This window comes from Calypte anna, chromosome 14 (assembly GCF_003957555.1).
Source record: "Calypte anna isolate BGI_N300 chromosome 14, bCalAnn1_v1.p, whole genome shotgun sequence".
In the NCBI taxonomy this organism is placed as follows: Eukaryota; Metazoa; Chordata; class Aves; order Apodiformes; family Trochilidae; genus Calypte; species Calypte anna.
Window position 1 is genome coordinate 3,334,867 of NC_044260.1, and position 21,891 is coordinate 3,356,757.

The 21,891-nt window shown below is 46.1% G+C and overlaps 1 protein-coding gene across 1 annotated transcript; it reads left to right on the forward strand.

Annotated features, from left to right (window-relative positions):
* The first annotated feature begins 231 nt into the window (after positions 1-231).
* On the forward strand, positions 232-16,437 carry IL21R (interleukin 21 receptor). The gene is made up of 9 exons (XM_008490375.2): positions 232-289; positions 8,120-8,194; positions 9,021-9,126; positions 9,743-9,939; positions 11,267-11,418; positions 12,141-12,318; positions 13,445-13,541; positions 13,925-14,006; positions 15,482-16,437. Exons 1-9 carry the CDS (start codon positions 232-234, stop codon positions 16,397-16,399), a joined length of 1,863 nt encoding a protein of 620 aa, XP_008488597.2. The 3' UTR covers positions 16,400-16,437.
* Positions 16,438-21,891: the final 5,454 nt, after the last annotated feature.

Below are 21,891 nucleotides of genomic sequence, written 5' to 3' on the forward strand. Positions count from 1 at the left end.
TTTTCACCCTGTTAGAGACACCAGAAACTGTCCAAGGCAGAGGCCATTGCTGGGCCCAGCCACAGGTGTGGCAGGGCTTCTGTGGATCTTGTGGGGAGGGCTGAGGCATGCTGATTTTTGACAACTGTGGTAAAACAAAGATCCAAGAGGCTCTTGCCATAAACAGCCATATGCCAGCAGCAGAGCCCTCGTCTTAATGCGACCCTGCAAGCAGAGATATGGGACAAGCTGATGGGTCATCTTCTGCCAACCTGCATGGAAGGAGCAGCAAGTTCCACCAGCAGTGCTGGCTGAGGAGAGCATGGGGGAATTGCTGGCCTCTTGTGGAGCCAGTGATCCCTGTAAGCACAAAGACAGAAGGTGTGAGCTGGGACCACTCAGTGGCTGTGGTAAGGGAGAGTGGAGCCAATGGGACACATGAGCGGCATGCACACACAGACTGGTGCTCGGTTTGTGAAGCTGTGGTGGGGCAGGGCTCTGACAAAGGGGCGGAGGGAGAGCCCTGCCTGTGGGCATCCAAAGGGCTCTGGGCTCTCAGAGGAGGGTGGTGTGCAGGCTGTCTGGGGGAGAGCTCGTTTTCCCATGGGCTGGATGTGCACAGTGTTGTGAGCATCTGGGGAGGTGCTCTGGGCATGCTTTGCATGGTGCAGATGAGGGGAGGGTTAAGCCTGAGCAGAGCTGAAGGTTTCTGTTCCAGATGGGCAGGATGAGTTCACAGGCACAGTCATTCCTGTTTCTGTTTACCAGCCTGTGTCTGGTGATTTCCTGAGAGAAGATAAAAGCCTCTGCACCATCCTTCCATGTGAGCAAGATGTATGTAGTCACAGCTTTGTGAAGGTAAGTCCTTTTCCTCTGGCAGAAACCAAAGTGGTGTCCTCCTGCTACAGTCTTCAAGCAGAACAAGTTCAGGCTTGATGTCTATCAAGGAAAGCAAAAGGCTGAGCTACCAAGAGACATCTGGCAGAGGCAAGGGAGGCAGGAGGGCAGGGTGCTGGGGTCTCTGCTGGTGGCACTCAGTGTTCCCCAGTCCATGTGCTCCCTCTTCCTCTGCAGCATCCTATTGTCAGCTCACAGGCCACCAGCTTTGTTGTTTGTCATCTCCCTGCCTTGCTGACTAACACCTCTGCTTTCTGCCTGGCTCATTCATATTTTGCCCCATTTCCTGAGCTTTGAGGTGGTTTCTTCTATTGCTTTGTCTCCCAGCAGAATATCATTACTCATGTCTCAGCTGTTCTCCTGCATTTTTTTACTCATTACTTATGGTAATGTATGATTATCTTCCCCCTAAATGTCACCAGTCAGGAAAGGTGCCTCTGACCCTAGAGTTACACCAGGTCTGTAGCTTTAACAATACTGAAGATATCCTTTTAATCCTGCTGTGACAGCAAGAAAATACAGAGGTGGTACTATTTGTGTGGGTTTTTTTCCTCAGATCATGAACTTGATAACTGGAAGTGTCACAAATGTTCTCTTCTAGAGAAAGGAATTGTCAGCTCTAATTGATTATTATTTCCTCTGTGTGAAATTACTTTTGCTGACAAATAGATACAGACGTTGCCTTTCTTCCTGCCATGGCAAAATGCTTTTGGGTCATCAATAACTTTAGTAGAGTCTCCCAAACCTTCCCTGTGTTCCAGGGTTTCCCAGAGCTCCTGTGTGTCCTACGTTGTGGCTCTTCTCAGGCTGGATGTGGGTGGTACAGTCCCTCTCAGTCACTGAGGGAGATCTGGTGGGTTACTCTGGTCTGGGCTTCCCAGGACTGAAGTGCCAGGTGCATTTTAAGTGTTTGCTCTTCGGGGGCAAGACTATTTGTTGTTCTTCACATTGCACTTGCAGTTTCACACATGCTCATGTACACAACCAGGTGACAGAAGACAATCAGTACATTAAGTTTCAACACATCCATGCATGATGAGCTATCCTTAATACTTCTCTTGGCTGGATGCTTCACCAGCAACAAGCATCACAGAGAAACTGTACACATCTGAATGATGGTAGTAGTGAAGGATAAACTTGCTTCAATTAAAATTAGCTTAGAAAAAGAATTTCCAACTACCACTGCTGCTTGATCCTGGGGCTTGTTACCTACCTTCAGTCCTACCTCTTTCCTTGTCTCTCCATGGCCCTTACCCTGGGAAAGACAGATGTTCTGGACCATTCAGGGCAGGACAGCTGGCCCCTGACCATGCTTGCCAGGTAGCTGCTGGTACCTGGACTGGTCTCTGCACTGCTACATGCATGGAAAAGATTCCATTGCTTAGCCCAGCAGGTATTCCTCATGTTTGGAACAGAAACTCTTTGTACAAGAGTGTCCTTCTGCACACTTTGTGGGTCACTTAGAGCCATGGTCTTAGGCACAAACTTCTAGAAAAGACTTGTCTGTGCTGATGTTACCTATGGCTTCTGGAGATTGTGACTGTCGAGTGCAGTGTGGGACAGCACAGGATCAGCTAGGCTGAGCAGCTAAGCTGGATGTTTCCCAAGTAGTCAGTAATAACTGTCTCTTGTGAGGACAGCAGGCCAGGAGAGTGGTGTTGCTTTTGTTCCACAGTTACACTGGATTCCTTCAAGGTGTTCTAGAACCATTATTTGTGCAGAAGAAGGAGGCAGTTAGCTACTACAGAAATGTTTTGTGCTTAGGCTGGACTGGATGTGACTCTGCAGTATCTGTGATTTCCCTTATAGCTGTCTGGGGAGCCCTGAGGTCTGGGTAAGAGCTGATCCCTCATGGCTGGACCTGCTGCCCCTGGCTGCCCAGCTCAGTTGTGCTGTGTTGCTCCAAGTCTTTCCTCTTGCCCTGATCTCAGGAGCCATTCTGGGGAGAATGGAGGGTTATGGAATGCCTGCCTCCCATGGCATTCTCACTGTACCATAAAGTTAGGCATAACCATTAAATGCCTTGACACTGCTGACTCTCCCCTTCACCAGCCTCACTATGACCTTTTAGATCTGAGACTTGTGAGGTTTTTTTCTGTTCTCCCACGTTTTTCTCAGATAAGAGAGCAGAGCAGTACAGTAATAAGTGCTGTGTGGGTGTTTGGACCTGAATTCATTGCCTCCTGCTTACCACATCCTTCTATCAGCACAGTAATACTGATACAGTGCTGACGTCAATCACCACTTCTCACTCTGTATTCCAATGCACTCCAACTCTTGGTGGTGCACAAGCAGCCTTTACTCTTAGTCAGTGCTGATGAGACCTGCCTGCTCTCCATCTCTCACACATGCAGGGTCTGCAGTTCCAGTAATGATTTAGCCAAACCAGCCATGGAAGTATTGGAGGGCTGAAATGGACAGCAGCAGAGATGAGGCGAGGTAATGTCCGTGTTTCCACCAATGTTTCCCACTGCCAGTTTGTTACTGTGACTTCACTGTAAATCTTTTCTGGAGCTGAAGTGGCCTTTGTGCCCCTGCTGCCATCACTGGCCTCTTCTGGTCAGCTGGAGAATCCTTCTGGCTCCCTGTTGCTTCAGCATTGTGGTTGCAGTCAACATTCATAATGATTTCTTCCAAGAAATCTTGGTTTTGCATATAACTGATGGAATGAAAGATTTCCACTCTTTTTTTGCTTGGGTGTATGCTTGCTGTGACGTATATTTTCTTATGCTTGGAAAGGCTAGATTATTTTATTTTTATTATTCTTCTTCATTCTTCATTATTTATTATTTATTATTATTTATTTTTATTTTTATTTTATTTTAACTGAGTTCCTAGTTAGTTTTACTTCTCATTCCTTTTTTTTTTTCTTTTATGGAAGTTTTTTAAGTGCATATATTTCCCAGAGGCATCTCAAATTGTGAACTTAGGCTGCATCCTAATATGGTTAATATCCTAACCATATTTCCAGGTCCTTAACAAAAATAATCTTAATAAATAACTCTGTATTGGTCCTGTTTCTTATTCTCTGTTGTCTTAAAACCTTGTAGTAACATTTACTTGTTCACATCTGCATAAATGGCTAATCAAGTTTGACCGTGCTCTCAAACACGGTGTCTAGGATACTACTGTCCAAGTGAACAATCACATGAGCAGGGTGCTGGCAAATGGAAGCAAAATTGTGACAAACTTAGTGATTTGGAGTTTAGGAAAGGTGGGAGGTCTTATTCATAGACTGCACTGAGACTTGCAGAGGACCTGACTGGAGGAAGCTTTACAGCTCTGTGAAGCCATGTGGTCTTTCAGCCATCAAAGCTCTCAGAGATGTACCTTCAGAGCTGTCTTTTCCAGCTTTTCTCCACAGTCATCCATGTCTCATTAAGACAACCCAGAGCACAGCCAGGAGGTCAGACACACACAGGACTGACACTGTGGCACTCTCAGAGGTTGTGGTACTTCACCACCACACTGAGGTAGGAGAACTGTGTAAAAAGGGGGAAGATTAAGTGTTGGACTAACCTGTGAGCACTGGCAAGGGTAAGAGATGGGACAGTGGAGGCCCACGTGAGGAAGTTTTGTCCCCTTGCTTCACCTGTATTAGCAGATCCTACTGCTTTTGTCTTATTTTTTGCTATTGTGCTCTGCTTCCTTCTAAATTGCAACCTAGTTTGTGAACCTCTCTCCAGTGGGTAATGTCAGCCTCTCATATCTCTGTAATATATCTTCCCAATGAGCTATTGGGCTTGTTCCCCTGACTTTTTCCTGTTCAGTCCTTACCTCTCTCTAGAGGTAAAATGAGGGAGCTACAGAAAAATTGTGAATATGAAACACTGGAGGCATTGCCAGTTGGACTCTGAAACAAACAGTGGGTCTGCGAAGCTCTTTGAGAGCCCAACCCTTCCTTCCTCTGCTGAGGAAGAGACACGGAGTTGTCTTTCTTGCCCATACAAAGGTGGCTGAGACTGTGGAGTGTGACAGTCACAAAGCAGAGTGAGGCTGAGGCTGTTTCTGCAGCAGGGCCCAGCCCCGCAGGCAGGCCAAGGCAGTGAGGGCAGCAGGGTGGGGACAGGCATCTTAAGGTAGGCCAACCCTAAATATTCCAAGCCTGGGAACAATAGTTTCCAGGTATTTCTTAGGGAGAAGGAGAATTTTAAAAGGCAGTGGACTATTGTGTGCATTATGTCTTGAGGGCTAGTGAGCTCTAGGCTGCAGTGGCCAGCCCATCTGGCACAGAACAGGGCCCTCGGTGGGGGGGGGAGTCAGGAGCAGATGCTGCGTCTGCATCAGGAGATTGTCCATCCCAAGGGTGTCTGTGTCCTTGGTGCAGGCAGATGGGTGAGCAGGTTTTGGGTGGCAGGATGAGGGAGTGCCTTCCTCAATGGGATACCAGTTTGGAGAAGAGCAGTGGAAGGATGAGTGGGAGCAGAAGGGGGTTGGGCAGTGAACCTGTGCCTCAGTAGTTGGGGACTGCACCACCAGTCATGGTAAGGATCATAGTTACACAGAGAAAACTTGGAGTACTGGGACCAGAGACGTCAAGAAAAAATGTTTCCTCAAGGAAATGTATGACAGCAAGAAAGGCTGAACCATGGAGAGAGTTTGTCTTGCCACTGGCAGGAGGGGAGGGCCCAGCAGGGCTCAGGGTCTCAATGCTGAGCTCAGCTGAGGTCTGGCAGGAGCCCAGGGGCAGCAGCAGTGACTGAGCCCAGCACAGGGCTGAGGTGCTGCAGCCACGAAGTGTTTGTGGCACCTCCTAAACCAGCCTTGCTAATCTCATCTGGGCACTGCAGTGCCTTGAGTGTCACTCTCTGAGCTCAGATGAGGCCACAGGGGCTTTTTGGTGGCTGCTAAATTTATTTTGCTTTTCTTATTTGAGTAAAGCTGGGAAATTTTTAAACTTCACAGATGTTCCCCAAGTGGGAGAGGCCTCAGCTGCCATTCTTTTTGCTGAGAGACTGTCTGGGTGCTTGCTGCTGATGGTGGGGAGGCATAGGCACCCCAGGACGTGATGCACCTGGGTCAGGGCAACCCTCAGTAACAATACAGACAGGGGGATGAAGGCATGGAGAGTAGCCCTACCAAGAAGAACTTGGAGGTAGTTGTGGGAAAAAAGTCTGCAGAGGCTTAAGGATTCCATGTACACATCAATATGATTGTATGAAATCATTTATTAACAATTTGCACTCACTTATATAGAGAAACCTTGTTTACACCATCATATCATGCAGGTGGCTTTGTATTCCAATTACACATTCCATTCTCACGGAACCACTCTTCTCACGTAATTATTTTCCTCTTCTGTTGCCCATTAAGTTATCTCTTTCCCATTAGTTCATTTTTAGAAACCTCTAACTAGGCCTCAATAACCATTAACCCAATGTAGCCTAAGCTGAAGCAAGTCAGGATTGCTCACAATCTGTATATTTCTGAATTGTTTCCCCAACAGGTAGTGATGGACAAAAAGCTGGACGTGAGCTGGCACTGTGTGCTTGCATCCCAGAAAGCCAGTTGTATCCTGGGCTGCATCAAAAGAAGCATGGCCAGCAGGCTGAGGGAGGGGATTCTGCCCCTCTGCTCCCCTTTGGTGAGACCCCACCTGACATGCTGTGCCCAGCTCTGGGGTTCTCAGCACCGGAAAGACATGGACTTCTTGGAGTGAATACAGAGGAGGCCACAAAAATGACCAAAGGGATGAAGAAAGGCTGAGAAACTTGAGGCTTGTTCAACCTGGAGAAGAAAAGGCTCCAGGAAGACCTCATGGCAGCATTAAATACTTAAAGCATGTTTATAAGAAAGATGGGGACAAACTTTTTAGCAGGGCCTGTAGCGATAGGACAAGGAGTAATGGTTTTAAACTGAGAGAGGAGAGATGTAAGGAAGAAATTGTTTTATAGCGAGGGTGGTGAAACACTGGCATACACTCCCCAAAGAGGTGGTAGATGACTGGAGGCTTGGGGTTCTGAGCAACCTGATCTAGTTGATGTTCCTGCTCATTGCAGGGGGTTGGACTAGGTGAACTTTACAAGTCCCTTTTGCACCAAACCATTCTGTGATTCTTTGACCTACACCTGGCCCTGACAGGAGTATTTTCTGCTGACTGCAGTTACTGCCCAGTCTTCACTCACATCACTTTCACAGATGCCTCTCTGCCATCTAGTGCAGGTTTTGCAGAGCTCTGGGGATCTTCAGAGGCAATGCTGTGAGTTCAGTCACTGGCAGTGTTGCTGCTCCACAGCATGGCATGTCTGTGCATCCTTGCAGCTTGCTGCCAACAGAACTATGTCCCCCCAAAAACATACAGTTTGCTTCTCCAAAGTCTTTTCTGCAGACAGCCTAGTCTATTTCAGAATAGCTTAAGAAAACTGCTGAAATCTGTAAGAGGTATCAACAACCAATACTCTGCAGGGAGCTCATTTGAAGTCTTTCTGTGTGCTGCTGTAAATTTTAAACGCTGTGAAAATGCAGCCTTAATGTGTTATGTGGGTTGAGGGCCTGGTCCTGGAGCTGGGGCTGTGGGCTGAGCAGTCATTTGTATCTGATGCCCTTTACTCATGTTGTGGTAAACATCTTGCTATCCTCTTCTCTGAAGACCTTCCTTCAGAGAAGGAAGTGGGTTCTCTTCACCACTCTGCAGTACCACTCCTGAAGTGAGTGCTGTGCATCATTCTCTTCTGTGCCACATAAGAGGCTATCTTTTTGTCTGGTCTGTCTTATTGCAGTCCTTTAAGCATATTCTATGCTTATTTAGCCATGGGTAGGCCAAATTAAAGAGTTCTCACAAGTCTTGTTCATACAGACCCACAGTGTCATTCAGACTCTGCTTGACAAAGTCACTGTACAGATGTTTAAGCCAGAGCAGTGTTACTTCTCCAAGCTGCAAGGCATTTCTAGCTTCAGGAAACCAATGAAGAAAAAAATGGGTTAGTACTTAACCCAAGTGTCTTCTTGTTGCATGGATAGACTGAGGTGGCAGTCACTGCAGTCACTTTGACGTTTTCCCTGTGCACATGCTGCTAGCAAGGAGCAGAGGTTTCACTGACTTGGTTTACAGGCAGCTGGCAGGCCCCCTTTAGCCCACAGGAAAGTTGAGGTGAGCTGCCTAAATGAGACATTTAAATGAAAAATAAAAAATTCCACCTCAGCCTTCCACATACAAGTAGATTGCTTTTAATCTTTTAATAAGACATGAACTTCTAATTGGTTGTTTGTTGGGGGGAGGTTTTAATTATTTTTTTTTCCCCAGGACATCCAGTCAGAACCAATATGAGGAAAAAACTGTGGCTCCAGAGTATTGCTTTCTTTCTCTTATTCCAGTACAGTAAGTTCTCAGATATCTCTTCCAGGCTATGCACCCATAGGATTTATTTTGGTGACCATTAACACAGGCTCTACTGAGATTTGCATGGCACAAGGTTGCCATGGGGTAGCAAGCACAAGAAAGGTATGAGGGGAGAGGATTCTGTGAGATAAAGAGTTATGGAAGAGGCTCCACTGACACTGGGGGACATGCACAAGAGGGTGCACTGCTGAGCAGAGCTCAGACAGACTCCACACCACTCCAGGGAGAAGCATCCATTGGGAGAGTGCAGAGGAAGTGCCTGCCTTGCACTGAAATGTCTCCTGTTGACATAGAGAAGGAGTTCCACACCACTTCCCCCCCCCTCAAAAAAAAAATAACAATCATTTTGCCATAAGAGAGGTTCTGGTGGCCAAGACCAAAATATCACCAAGGTTTATGGCTGCTGTTGGCAGGCCAGCCAGGAACAGGGGGGTGAACCTTTCCTGGTCTAAGCTCCTTTGCTCAGGACAGCACTGTGGAAGTACCCTTTCTTGCTGGTTCCTACTCACTGTGCAAGCTTCAGCTGACTCAGAGCTGACTTTCTGAACAAGTCAGCTGAACAGAAAGAGGCAGCAACAAGTGTCTGTAGGGAGCAGGTGCAGACTTAGCATTTTATATGCTTCTTCTAGGTAGATCACTGGACCTCCTCCAAAAAACTAGGTTAGCAGAAAATTTGGGGGGGGGGTCTGGTACAGAGTAGTGTATTCCCATCAGATTTAGTAGGAGCTCTGGGGACTGTATATTGATATAAATTCTGCTTGGTTTGTCATGGAAGCTAATGTGTTTTCTCTTTCTGAACCTACAGCTACATGTTGTGAAAACCTCACATGTTTTGTGGACTATGTAAAGACCCTATCCTGCATCCTGAGAAATGACTTGGGTAGCAGTTCATATGACCTCACTGCAACATGGTATGTCACAGTAGGATGAGCAAAGTGCAGTCACTGGGAAATTCTACTTTGGACATAGCATGTGGCATCCTCTTTGTAGCTAGAAGTCTTGTCCTTGCTGCCTTGCTGGTTTTTACTTCATTCTTCACACACACTCCAGTTATCAGCTGACATCTTCCCTAGCAAAGGATTCCTGGTTCCCATGTCCACTGACTGTACTTCTTGCCAATCACTTTGCACTGGCTCTGGCTTCCTTGGCACTGTTTCTCTCCTGCCCTGGGAATATCTTGCCTTTGCTGCTCTTAACAACAGATTTTTGCTCATGTGTGCTGGCAAGGCTCACACAGCTTGTTCAAGCCCTGTATGGCTGCTGTTCTGCAGGGAGGAGGGTGCAGTCCTGGAGTCCTGGGCTGTGCAGTCTTGGAAAGCACCTTTCCTTTCCATGAACACTCATCATCAGTTTCCTACTTCTCTCAAAGCTGCCAAGCTGCACAAATAGAAGGGGGAAAAATCCTGTCAAAATATTTTTTATTTGAACATGCTTACTAATTCCTTATTCCTAGTGGTCCAGCAACAGTTTAGTCCAGCTGCAGCATGTGGTAGATGTGGACTTGTTTGTTTGTTTTGGTGGTTTCAGGTTTCATGAGGAAGATCCAGAAAATACTATGGCTGCCTGCAGTCTCCTGGAATTGTCCAGGAACACCAGTCACACACAGTACATGTGCACTGTGGACATGACTGTACTTTTGGCAGATATCAAAGTCCAGGTGGATGTTGCAGAGAGAGCTGGTAGGCAGCATGTGATTTCCAAAGACTTCTATATGGCAGAGAAGAGTAAGTACAAAAATGGTGAATTTGATAAATACTGTCTGACTTTATATCTATCTGCTAGGGAAGTCTGGGCAAGGAGCGAGCATGGCAGCCACTGCTGGGCCCATGTTTAGCGTGGGCTCATCTATACACAGCACTGTGCTATTGCTGTTGTTACTATAAACTGCAGAAATATGTATGCTTGAGGCTGAGCTTAGAGCTAGCTTGGCCCCAGCCTCCTCATGGGGACATTCCTTTTCCACATGAAGTAGCAGGTAGTAAATTTCCACCTAGGCCAATCTCATCCCTAGACTGTTTTCTCCTGGATAGAATCTAAAGGGCAGGAAAGATTGCTTTAATTGCAGATACCACAAATGTCCTCACAGGAATCCCAGGAGGCTCTTGCAGTGGACCCCTGAACCAACATGACATTATTGTGGGAGGCATAAGGTATCCCAGACACAATGAAGATGGTACTTTACATTTCTGGGGCAATTTCTAACTGACTTCTGCATGACAGGAGGACTGGATGCAATCATACAGTTGACTTGGTGGAGTGCTTTTGTGTTCTGAGCTGTGCAGCGAACTGAAGAAAAGGGATGGTTAGCCAGGCAGACAGATACCATGCAGGCATATGAAGAATTATTTTTCTATTTGGATTCTTCTCAAATTAAACTTTACATGGGAAGTGTTGTCTTTCTGCCAAATGCTATAGTCTTTCAGGAAAACCTCTTGTCCCCACTGGCAGACTGTAGATTGGGTAGTGATGCTTTGTGTCTTTCCTGCATGCTCCCATACAGAGGCATCATAGCTCAGTGATGGAGCCTGCAGACTAGTGTTGGAGTTTGTGTATTACTGCTCCTCAGGATACACAAACACTCCTGCAAGGGATGCAAAAGCTTACGATACAGGGATTGGTACTGGGTTTATGCAGCCTCCACTCCCCTCAACTTTTCCTTATTTCTCCATTACATTGAGGGGTATTTCCATAACTGTGCAAGTGACAGTCCTCCTATGTCATGAGAACCAGATGCTCTACTCTCTACATCTCCCAGGAGATATGAGCCCCCGGTGCTATCTTCCCCAGCTCCTTAGGTGATGAAGAGGTTCAGAGATAGGCAGGAAGCATACTCAGAGAAATGTGGACCTGACTTCACTATGCTGCTGAGGTGTGAGGCTCTCTGCTGCTCAGCCTGAAAGGCTGGATAGTTGTGGATGTTGTCCTGTGAAGGAAGGCACACCCCTGCCAGCGTGGTTTTGCACCCTCGTTGTTCTGCATTGCTGATATCATGCTGGGCAACTTCTTGTCTACAGTTAATATTATAAAGGGTTACACCATCCTGTCTTCCAGTCAAACCACAGCCTCCATTCAGTCTGACTGCTGTGTTCTCAGAGGGTTATAATATTTCTTGGGAAACCATCTACCAGAACTTTCCTTACTACTTTTTGAATGAGGAGCTGGAATACCAGCTACGTTATAAGAGAAGGACTGACACCTGGGAGGTAAGTGAAATGTGACTTTAAACTGAAAGAGGGTAGACTTAAGTTAGACATTAGGAGGAAATTTTTCAGTATGGGGGTGATGGGAAAATGGAGCAGGTTGCCCAGGGAAGTTGTGGGTGCCCCCTGCCAGGAAGTGTGCAAGGAAATGTTGGTCAGGACTTTGAGCAACCTGGTCTAGTAGAAGGTATCCCTGGCCATGCAGGGGGGTTGGAAACAGATGAGATTTAAGGTCCCTTCCAACCCAAACTATTCTATGATTTTATGAGTCTATGTTAGCTTCCCATCAAGTAGTATGCACCATCAAAGAGGAGGCCAGCATAACCAGGACAGGAGTAGTAGTGTGGAAGAAGGGTTTTCATGGTTTAGAGAAGGTGGCTTTTTGGAGACCCTTTGGAATCTCTCCTGAACTGAAAACAGGCAAAACTGAAAAAAAAAAATTGAGTAGCAGAAGCTGCTTGAGAAGTAATAGATCCTGTGGGAAAGGCTCAGAGTTTCCTTGCTTCTTGTGCTATCCTGCATGGGAACATGGATATGCCCATGGGGGCATGGGTCCCCCAGGGTCTCCTGCAGCTACTGACCAGCCAGAGCAGGGCCTGAAGAAACATGTCCTTGGAGAAAAGTAGAGGAGAGTACTTTTGCAGGGCTCCTCACTGTGTGGCAGTGAGGGCAAGGTGGGAACAGTCGTTCCAGCACTGAATGTTTTGGTGTTTAATCATTCACAGACTCAGAAGACTAAAGCTATTCATGAAGATAAACGGACACTGGTGATCCTGCCATGGGAACTCCAGGCAAACACTGAGTATGAGTTCCAAGTGAGAGCCAGACCCCGGGAAGACACGAGCTTCCATGGATTTTGGAGTGAATGGAGTTCTGTGCTGACACTGAAAACCAGCCCTGCTGGTATGTACCTCCAGCTCTCCTTGCCCTTCCAGTTGATGTCAGAGAATGTTTCTCTATTATCAAATTAATTGGAACATATTCTAAATAATCTAGTAAAGATAGGCATGTTTGTCTTGCTTGTTGAGTATGTGAACCCCAGGACTGGGCTGATATATGCTGTCTCTATTGACCTTCTCACTGTGATGTAAAGCCCACCTTACAGCTTGGGTTTGGTGGGTTGGCTGTGGGTTTGGGTGCCTCTGGCTTTCTTTCTAGTGTCAAACACCCAGGGTCCTGTTGCAGCTTTCAGAAATGGGGGAGTTCCTAGTAGTGTTGCTTCCACTACTGCAGTTTAGTATTGCCTTCAGTTGAGGGGAGAGGGGACCCTACTCTCAGGCTATCTTACATCTGAACTCCGTTTTTTGGTGATACTGGGTATGGGTATGTCATTTGATAGCCACCACTCCCATCCCACAAGGAGTGCACAGTACCTAATGCACAGAAGCACACTGGTGCTTGTCGTGGTGGAACAGAGGTTATGAAAACAGGGAGTCTCTTCAAACAGAGCAGGGCAGGGTGACTGTGGTCAATGTCAGAAGTGTATGCTGAACTTCTCTGCTGTCACTGCTGTGCAGCTCAAACTGAAGTATTATATGGTGCTGTGGCAGCAGGGTCAGGCTCTGTTTGCAAAGGATTGTCTGAGTTCTGGGCCTCATGGGTGCTCCTTTCCAACACAAGCAGAGAGCAGCCAACAAGCACTCATCTAGTCAACACCTTTTCTTCACATGTCTATAGCCAGCTTCACTCTCTACTTCATAGATTGGTTGTGGAGATGTCCCTAACCCAGAAAGAGGCAGAAACACCAGGGATCTTTGCAGCAAGGAGCTGCTGTTCTGCCCCAAGTATGTTGTCTGTCTGTGCTATGGTCTGTGGTTCAGCCAGGCCATAGGGCAGCTCATGCACTGCTCCTTTCATTGGTGCATCTTCATTAAACTTTGTGCCTGGAGTGCTGGATGCCCGGTGACAGTCTCAGTGTCCCTAAGAGAAGGTCTGGGGTAGAAATGGAGGGTGTTTCCTTGTCACGTCCTGCTTACTGACCAGGTCAGAAATGCAAGGTGAGCCTGAATGACCCTGTCTCTTTCTCCAGCAGTGACACAGGCAGCAGGTGTGAGCTGGCTGCTTCTGTTTGGTGGTGTTGTGGCAGTCACTGTCTCAATCACAATCTTTCTGGCCAAGCAGCAGAGGTAAGAATGCTTCAGGAAGCCAGAGTAAGTGCTCCTACTCTGTCTGGCTAAAGATGGGGTGCTCACATGCACCCTTCTTTGCATCTTTTATATCCATGCACAGACACAGCTCTGTGTCTCTGGGGTTCAGCAAAATATGGTCTCCAGATGGTGTACTGCCAAGGGTGCCTTGCTTTTCTCTGGGGCTCTGCTGTCACCATTCAGCTGGCTGGGACAAGCCAATAGCACAGGGGGGCTGAGCAGGGGCCAGCCAGCCTCCTGGACTGCTCTCCTTGTCCAGTCTGTGCTCTGCAGCTGCCAGATGGGAACAGCAGCCAGGGCTGCCCTGCCCTGTTCCAAAGCTGACACAGGCCCCTCAACACTGTCTCTCTTTTCTCCTTCAGCTTGTGGAAGAAGATGGCTTGCATCCCTGATCCTGCTGCCTTTTTCAAACCTCTTTACCTGGTGCATAATGGAGATTTCAAGGTATAAATGGGCTACATAAGCAAGTGAAGAACATGACAAAGCTAAACTAAAAGGCCTGTCATCCTACCCTGGGCAAGGGATTCTCATTAGACAGTGGGAGGGGGAATCTGTCTCAAGGGAATGCCAAACAGGTCCAGGTATAAGGACCAGAGCTCTCCAGTGTCTGTTCTGTGCCACAAAGGCCTTTTGTCTGGTCTGTGCTGCTCATTCCCTGTAGGTGCTATCTCAGTGGATGAGTTGAGCTCGTGTGATATGTGAAGCCTGGGAATCTGAAGGGATACTAGGACAGTAACTGGAATTTTTCCAAAGGTCCAGTTCCATGTGGCTGGCCATCAAGGCCAGGAATCAGACTTCAATGTAGAGCTCAATCTCCCTGTGCAGTGACACAAGCTCAGCATTAAGCCTTGTAGCTCTCTCTGGAGTCACTCATATAGAAATAGATAAGTGTATCATCCTGGAAAGATGGCTTGAGCTTTGGGGGCATGTAACTGCTGGGTGATTGTACAGTGCAGCTGCTTCCATATGAAGGAAGTAACTTTGCTTAATCCTCCCAAATCCTCTTCTTGTTTAACACCAGCCAAACTTGCACATGTGACAATGCAGTTTGCAAAGACTGCAGATTTTGCTGGAGTTATCAGGATACAAAAGTAAAAGAACTCTGAGCATCCATAAATAATGACTGTATTGAGAAGAAGAGCAGCTCACATTGCTGTTATTTATCAAGCTGTGAAAGTGCTGGCATGTGAGTGCAGACATCACTGCCTCTTTCTGAACAAGTTCCTGTTGCTACAGCAGCACTTATCAGAGACACTTCAGTGTCTGCTTTTTGGTTCTGATTTTTCTTAGACCCTCAGGAAGCAGGACACCAGCTGGACCCTAATGATCTTCATGTACTTTCCCACTTCTGCACTGCTGATGTTTGCAATGAGGTTAAGCAAGTAGTCTTGGATGGGTGCCATCCAAGCTGAAACCTGGTGTGACTGTCTCACTTCCTTCCTGCCTTCCTCTTTCATCCCCATTATGGCTTCCCATATCTGCACCAGAAGGGCACTTGCCTCCTCTGGAGAGGCAGGTGGCCCTGATTGCTCTCAGGGGAAGAGGTCAGGACCAGGTAAACTCAGTCCTGAGAGAAGTAATGTCTTAAGACAATGGAGCAGAGGAGATTTGGTGTATTGGAAGGGGACTGTTGGCTGATGCACAAAAGAATGCTGCTCTGGGCAGAGGCTTTCTTTGCAGCATAGAGAAAATTAAAAAGCCATACAGACCTTTCAGAGCTTATTGTTTTCAATGATGAGTCAGTTCTCCTGCAGCTGCCTATGTCTGGTTATAACAGCATCTCATACCCTGATTTTTGGAGAAGTGAGCAATCTTAGAGTTTGACTTTGCCTCTAAAAGCATAAAAACTTTGGACATTTATGTCAATAGTCAAATCTTATGATACTGACCTCTTTCTCCCTGTATGTCTTTTTATGCAGCAGTGGGTTGGTGGATCCCATACAAAAATGACCCTTGATTTCTTTGAATATGGAATAGTCCTTCCAGAAATCTTAGAAGTTTACACCATGTGTCCTTCCAACAGCACCCCACAGGAGGAGCTGGGTGAACTGAGAAAAGATGTGCCCTGCAAGCCCTGTGTGTCTTGCCTGGCTGCCCCAGGTCAGGACAGGCAGTCCCTGCTGTCTGGTGTGAGCAGCAGCAGTGGGGCACAGGAACATCCATACCGGCACTTGTCCATTGATACTGTGACTGTGGTTGATGAGTTCACACCTTGTAGCTGCCAGTGCAACTGTAACCCCGTGTACAGGGGACACCAGCTTGCCAGCCAGGAGCACAGTTGTGCTAGAGAAACAGGTTACCCCAAGATTAACATTGATGATGAAGACAGAAAGATATCCAGTGACTTGCATCTGGCTGACCTGAGCACACAGGACAAAATCCTTGCCTCAGGGTCTGTGTCCACAGGCCCCCTGGGGAGTTCACATGTCCCAGACCACCAACAAATAGAAAGAGCTTTGGGAGGAGGCATGAGGAACATCCTAGAAGCCCTTTGCTTGCAGCCTGATCAGTGGGATTTGGAAAATCAAACTTCTCTACCTTCTACTGCTGGTGAAAGTGTTTCCTACAGCGAAGTCTCCTGTGACTTCTTTTCTCATATCACAAAGCCTGGTGACAATTATCCTACAATCTGTGTAGATTTAGACACTATTGACAGTGGCTTTGTAGACTCAGACTGTGGGAGTCCAGTTGACTGTGAATTTGAGGAGAGCAATCAGACCAACTGTGGGTCCAACCCTCTTGAGCAGGAGGGGGAAGAGGACAATCCACGGAGTTACATCAAGCAGTGGGTGTCCTGTTGCTCTGACTGCCCACTCAGTGGGACACAGACAAGCTAAGGGCATGATGTTGCCTTGCAGAGTGCAGGGCCTTTCCACACTGTACCAGGAGCAGTGTTAGCAAAATTCAGAAAAGAAACAAAGTTTACTTTGTGCAAGCTCCATTGCATACAACTGAAAGCTGTTAGATCCATAGAAATATATGCCTATTTCTATTGCCATTTATCCTGTTAATATCTTAAACACGATGTGATGGTTTTTTCTTTTGTTTTGTTTTGTTTTTTTAAGAGTCCTAGGTTAACCCCCCTTATAACAGCACAAAAAGCAACTGTTCCTTTAAAAATTACCCTTTAGCTTACGTAGAAGTGCAATTTTTTTTTTTCGGCAGTAAGCTTACAGAGAGTGAAAAACTTTAAATCCTGGTATTCTCACATGACTTGAGAGTTTGTATGTAATTGTAATCTTAGAACCATAACCCGTGGCGAGCATGTTTGTTATGTTAAATTCCCCTACCCTTTCCAAACAACACAGGTAGTGTTACTTTTCCTGCTAATATTCTTGGCTGTCTAAACCCAGCTTTCAATATTAGTTAATTACAGAGGGACCAGGCCCTGTCCATGGGGTATGATCAAAACCAATTCTCATTTAGTTATCACAGAATTATGTGCCCAAAAGACAAAACACAACTGAGGTTTCAGAAAGGCTTTGCCTTTCCAGGTGAAGGAAATGCAATGAAAGCAAACAAAAGTCTTCAGGATATGTACAATTCCAGACTAACTCTGCTACCAGGGCTTTCTACTGAACCAGCACCTCTCCCAGTATTTTCCAAGCACATTAACAGGAACATTGAGCAACTTTTAGGATTATATTGAAATTTCAGAAATGTGGTCCTCTGTGGGTGTGCCTGCAACTCCAACTTCCACCTGGGACCTGGTCTGCTGCAGTAAACAGGTCAGTAGCACAAAGTCTGAGCCCAAGTTTGAGCAATTTCTGCTAGAAAATAAAGCCAACCATGAAACTGCTGTTTCTACTGTAACTATAACTCCATTTCCCTCTGACATCTCCCTGTCTCTGTTGAGGTAGTTGGCTTTCAGAGTTACTGTAATGCTGATGTAGGACTGGCCTAATGGCTACACCAATGGCTGCCAACCGGTGGAGGCCAGTGACAAGTGGAGTCCCTCAGGGATCAGTGTTGGGACCGGTCTTGTTTAACATCTCTGTTGGTGACATGAATGGTGGCATTGAGTGCACCCTCAGCAAGGTCACTGCTGACCCCAAGCTGCATGGTGTGGCTGACATGCTGAAGGGAAGGGATGCCATCCAGGGGGACCTGGAGAGGTGGGCTCATGCCAACATCATGAAGTTCAGCAAGACCAAGTGCAAGGTCCTGCATCTGGGTTCAGACAATCCCAAGCAATGATCCAGGCTGGGCAGTGCCTGGCTTGAGAGCAGCCCTGGGGAAAATGACTTGGGGGTGCTGGTGCATGAGAAGTTCAACATGAGCAGTCAGTGTACACTTGCAGCCCAGAAATCCAGATCCTTGGCTGCATCAAGAGAAGCATGGCCAGCAGGTCGAGGGAGGGGATTCTGCCCCTCTACTCTCTTCTTGTGACCCACCTGGGGTCCTGCATCCAGTTCTGGAGCCCCTTGTACAGGAGGGACATGGAGGTGCTGGAGCATGTCCAGAGAAGGGACACGAGGATGCTCAGAGGGCTGGAGCAGCTCTGCTGTGAAGACACTGAGAGAGTTGGGGTTGTCCAGTCTGGAGAAGGCTCTGAGGAGACCTCACTGTGGCCTTCCAGTATCTGAAGGGGGCTACAAGAAAGCTGGGGAGTGACTTTTTCAGATGTCAGGTAGGGACAGGACATGGGGGAATGGATTCAAACTGTAGAAAGGGAAACTTAGATTGGAAGTTAGGAAGAAGTTCTTCACCATGAGGGTGGTGAGACACAGGAACAGGTTGCCCAGAGAGGTGGTGGAAGCCCCATCCCTGGGAGTTTGGAAGGCCAGGCTGGACAGGGCTCTGAGCAACCTGATCTGGTGGGAGGTGTCCCTGCCCATGGCAAGGGGTTGGAACTAGATGATCTTATAGGTCCCCTCCAATGCTGAAAATTCTATGATTCTATGTAGAATGTGGAGACCTACATCTTATGTAGCAAAGTGCTACCAACTCAACTTCTGGAGCTGCTTGGCTCCAGAACATCTTATAGTGGGAGAACCTTTGTTATATGTTTCCAGTTTCCAAAACCAGTTATAATCTGGTTTTGCTGTGATACCAATACATTGTGATACCAATACATTCTTGTCCCTCTCCCTCATTTCTTTTACCCAAGACTTCGGCCAGCTCTCCGGCCCCCTAAATAAGAGGAAGCACTGTAATGAAGAGAAGCTATTTCTTTCACAGATGATTCCTGGGATAATTTTTCTATGTATCTACATCCCTTGTTTGACTGTTCAGATCAGCCACAGTCCCTCCTATGCTGATTTTGAACCTACAGGGCTTAACTTTGCCCATGTTCTTACTACCTTAATACTCTCCTAGCTCAGAGTCTTCCTGAGCACTGCTCCAAGCACTCAGATATTTTTTGTTCCTTCCGTCTTTATTTTCCTTTTTTCTTATGATCTTCTGTAGGAAGCTGTGGGAGGCATTATCCTATTGTGTTTATCCTTCCTCCCAGTGCTGCGTGCCCTCCCCAAGGCAGCAGAGGATCAAGGCAGCTTAGCCTCCCTGCTGATGATAAGAGCCTGTCCCAGTACAGCTGTAGTAGCTCTGTGGTGACCTGCAGCACTGTGCTGAGGAGGTGCAGAGATACAACATGGATGCAACTTTTACCTGCAGGAGATGGGATGTTTTCTGCTGCAGCAGGAGTACTGCAGGCATCTGGACAGTTCTGGGGCAGCATGTATTATTTGAATGCTTCTTGTGTTTTAGGGGCTTTCTGTTCAGGACTGTTGTGACTATGATAAGTGTAATATGCATTTAAATGGCTACCCCGGGGCTTTAAAGGATTCTTAGTTTGTAGGGAAGGTCCAAAACAGGTATTGGGAGGAGCACCATAACTCAGTCTGAAAATGTTTGTTTCCATTTCTGCATGACCTCCATCTTCCTGTCTCTTGGACCCTAAAGCTTACACTGGTAGTAGACTGTTGTTCAGTCTGTGCTTTGTCTGCTTCTCTCTTTCCTTTCCCTGGTGCTAGACCTGTGTACATGACTCACTTTGTGGATCCTGACTGTAACACTACCACTGCAGCATTGCATCTGGGTATGGAAGATCTATTCCTTATACAGTCCAGGATTTGAACATGGAAGCACTGCAATGCTTGTTGCCTTTGCTTCCAGAGTTGCCCCTTTGAGCACAGTGCCGCAATAGGCTGTGGAATGGTACAGGACAGGGGAGTTTAGGGGTACCTCAGGCACCTGACCCCAGTTGGGAAGAGGCCTTGAGGCCTTGGATGGAAGCAGTCTTGCCTCACATTCGTACAAGGCTAGGAAATGGCTTGAGGTCACTTAGACAGCTCTTCTGCTGGCTTTTTTTATATAAATGTTGCAAAAAGGTACTTTTATATTCAGAACATTACTTGTCCTTTTAAATGTTAACCCTTTAACAGATATCCCTCAGTTTCTCCATTACTAATGAGTAATTGAAGATGCAGCAACTTTTTAGCTCAATCTGATAATCTGAGCACTTTTTCATTGGTTCTTAAGATTATCTTTAAAATCAGGTACAGTAAGATCTGCTTTATTATGCCACTGCTGCTACAGACTGCTCATCAAACCACACAGCCTAAACCATGAAGGCACAGTACCAGCGTGAAAAGTGAACTTTCCCTTGAGCTGGTAAGACAGTTTAACATATTTCTGGTAAATCGTGATAGGGTATATCTAGTGAGCTAAGATACTGAGAAATAATTTCTTTACCTAAATGTGGAATTCTGTATTGGTTTTAGTACTAGGAACCTGGAACAATAAAACCACAAGAAGAGTCTTTGTGCTTTTGTTCTGTTAAATTCTTGAGCACCTAACCACAGTATTGCCTTTATTCTGATACAGAAAGAAGTACTGAAGAAGTTCTGTGCTAGAAAGAAGTACTATCTTGAACAAAAGATTTTTAGGTACTCCTCTCTGACTGAAACAGACAAATGCAAAATGAATGCAGCCAAAGTAGCCCTCAGTGTTTGGGACTTCACAGAAAAAACATGCTTGTTTAATGTGTATGTATATGTATATAATAGATGTGTGTATGACTATCACTTTATTGCAGTAGTCATCCTTTGTAGCAGCTTGTTTTCAGCCTCTGGGATCTAGTTCTGTCAAATCTAAAAGAACATATCTATTTGTGACCATCTCATTGTGGAAAAATGTCCCTCAAAAAAAGAAGGGAATAAAAGACTCGCTATATGGGGTTCTCTCTGATAAAATGCACAGATGAGGAAATCTTACTACACCTTATTCTCCATCAGTTTGCATACTGAAACATGTGATTCTGTTATGCACACTTCACATGCTTCTGTCAAGCCTAGATATTTGGGAGGTGGATAATGTATGATTAATTTTTGTTACAGAACCAACTCAGCAATGTTGCAGAAACTGTCTGTTAGAACAACAGAAAACATCAAGCAGACTGGCTAGGAAATTGATTTGTCTTCCAGTCCCTTAGCTGCTGTAACAGTGTCCTTGATGCTAGCACTGGGCAAAGGACATGCCAACGACATAGATTTTTAATATTTTTAATTTTTTTTTTAAGATACCTAACCAAGATTTATAGCCTACAGTTTATCAAATTGCTAGCAATTGCCTGGAAATATTCTGCCCTGGTTTAGTTATCGTGACCTATGTTTGTGTGCCTGAACAAGTTCTTGTAAGCACAAGTATAATTCCACTTAATGCAACTCTGTCTCTCTCATAATTAGTAAGTTTTACTGTATTTATCACAGGGATCAAATGCAACCCTGATTAGAATGATAAGTAGGAAAGACTTTGTGCCTCCCAGCCTCGCTCAGCTAAAATCAGTTAATGGTAACACTTCCTTTTGACAACCCCCACTCTGAAGAAGTCCTGCAGCAAACAGGATATTTACCAAAAAAACCCCAAAACAAACCAGAAATGGTGAAATGGAGATGAGAAAGATTACTTTTGATCAGCTTCTGAAATACTGTAACAATTTTACTATTTGATGCAGAAAAGGGACACCATAAGTGGGCATATTTACAGGAAAGAGAATGATATGTGGATGCTGCTCCCTAGTTTTGTGAGATCTGGGACTGGAAAGATGCTCTTGGTCATAAGCAATGCCAAAAAATGCAGGAAGAAGGAAAGCTGGAACACCTTCCTGATCATGATCAAATGTCAGGGATTAAAGGCTTCCTTTCAGGGAGCTGATGCTTTAGATTACTGCCATGAGGAGAACAGTTTCTGTAGAAGAAACTCTACATCTGAGTTGGTGCCCTGTCAGATGGAGTCTGACCATACACCTAAGCTTCAACCTGCTGGTACAAATACTGGCAAAACTACCTCTAACAATTGTTCTGTTTTTAGATAGATACTGTCTGGC

What these genes read in the sequence shown, in the direction of transcription:
- IL21R (XM_008490375.2), top strand. Translation starts at nt 232, where the DNA reads ATGGGTCATCTTCTGCCAACCTGCATGGAAGGAGCAGCAAGTTCCACC. An exon ending in TATGACCTCACTGCAACATG is followed by an intron (nt 9,127 to 9,742) that starts GTATGTCACAGT and finishes TGGTGGTTTCAG; the next exon opens with GTTTCATGAGGAAGATCCAG. An exon ending in GAAGGACTGACACCTGGGAG is followed by an intron (nt 11,419 to 12,140) that starts GTAAGTGAAATG and finishes AATCATTCACAG; the next exon opens with ACTCAGAAGACTAAAGCTAT.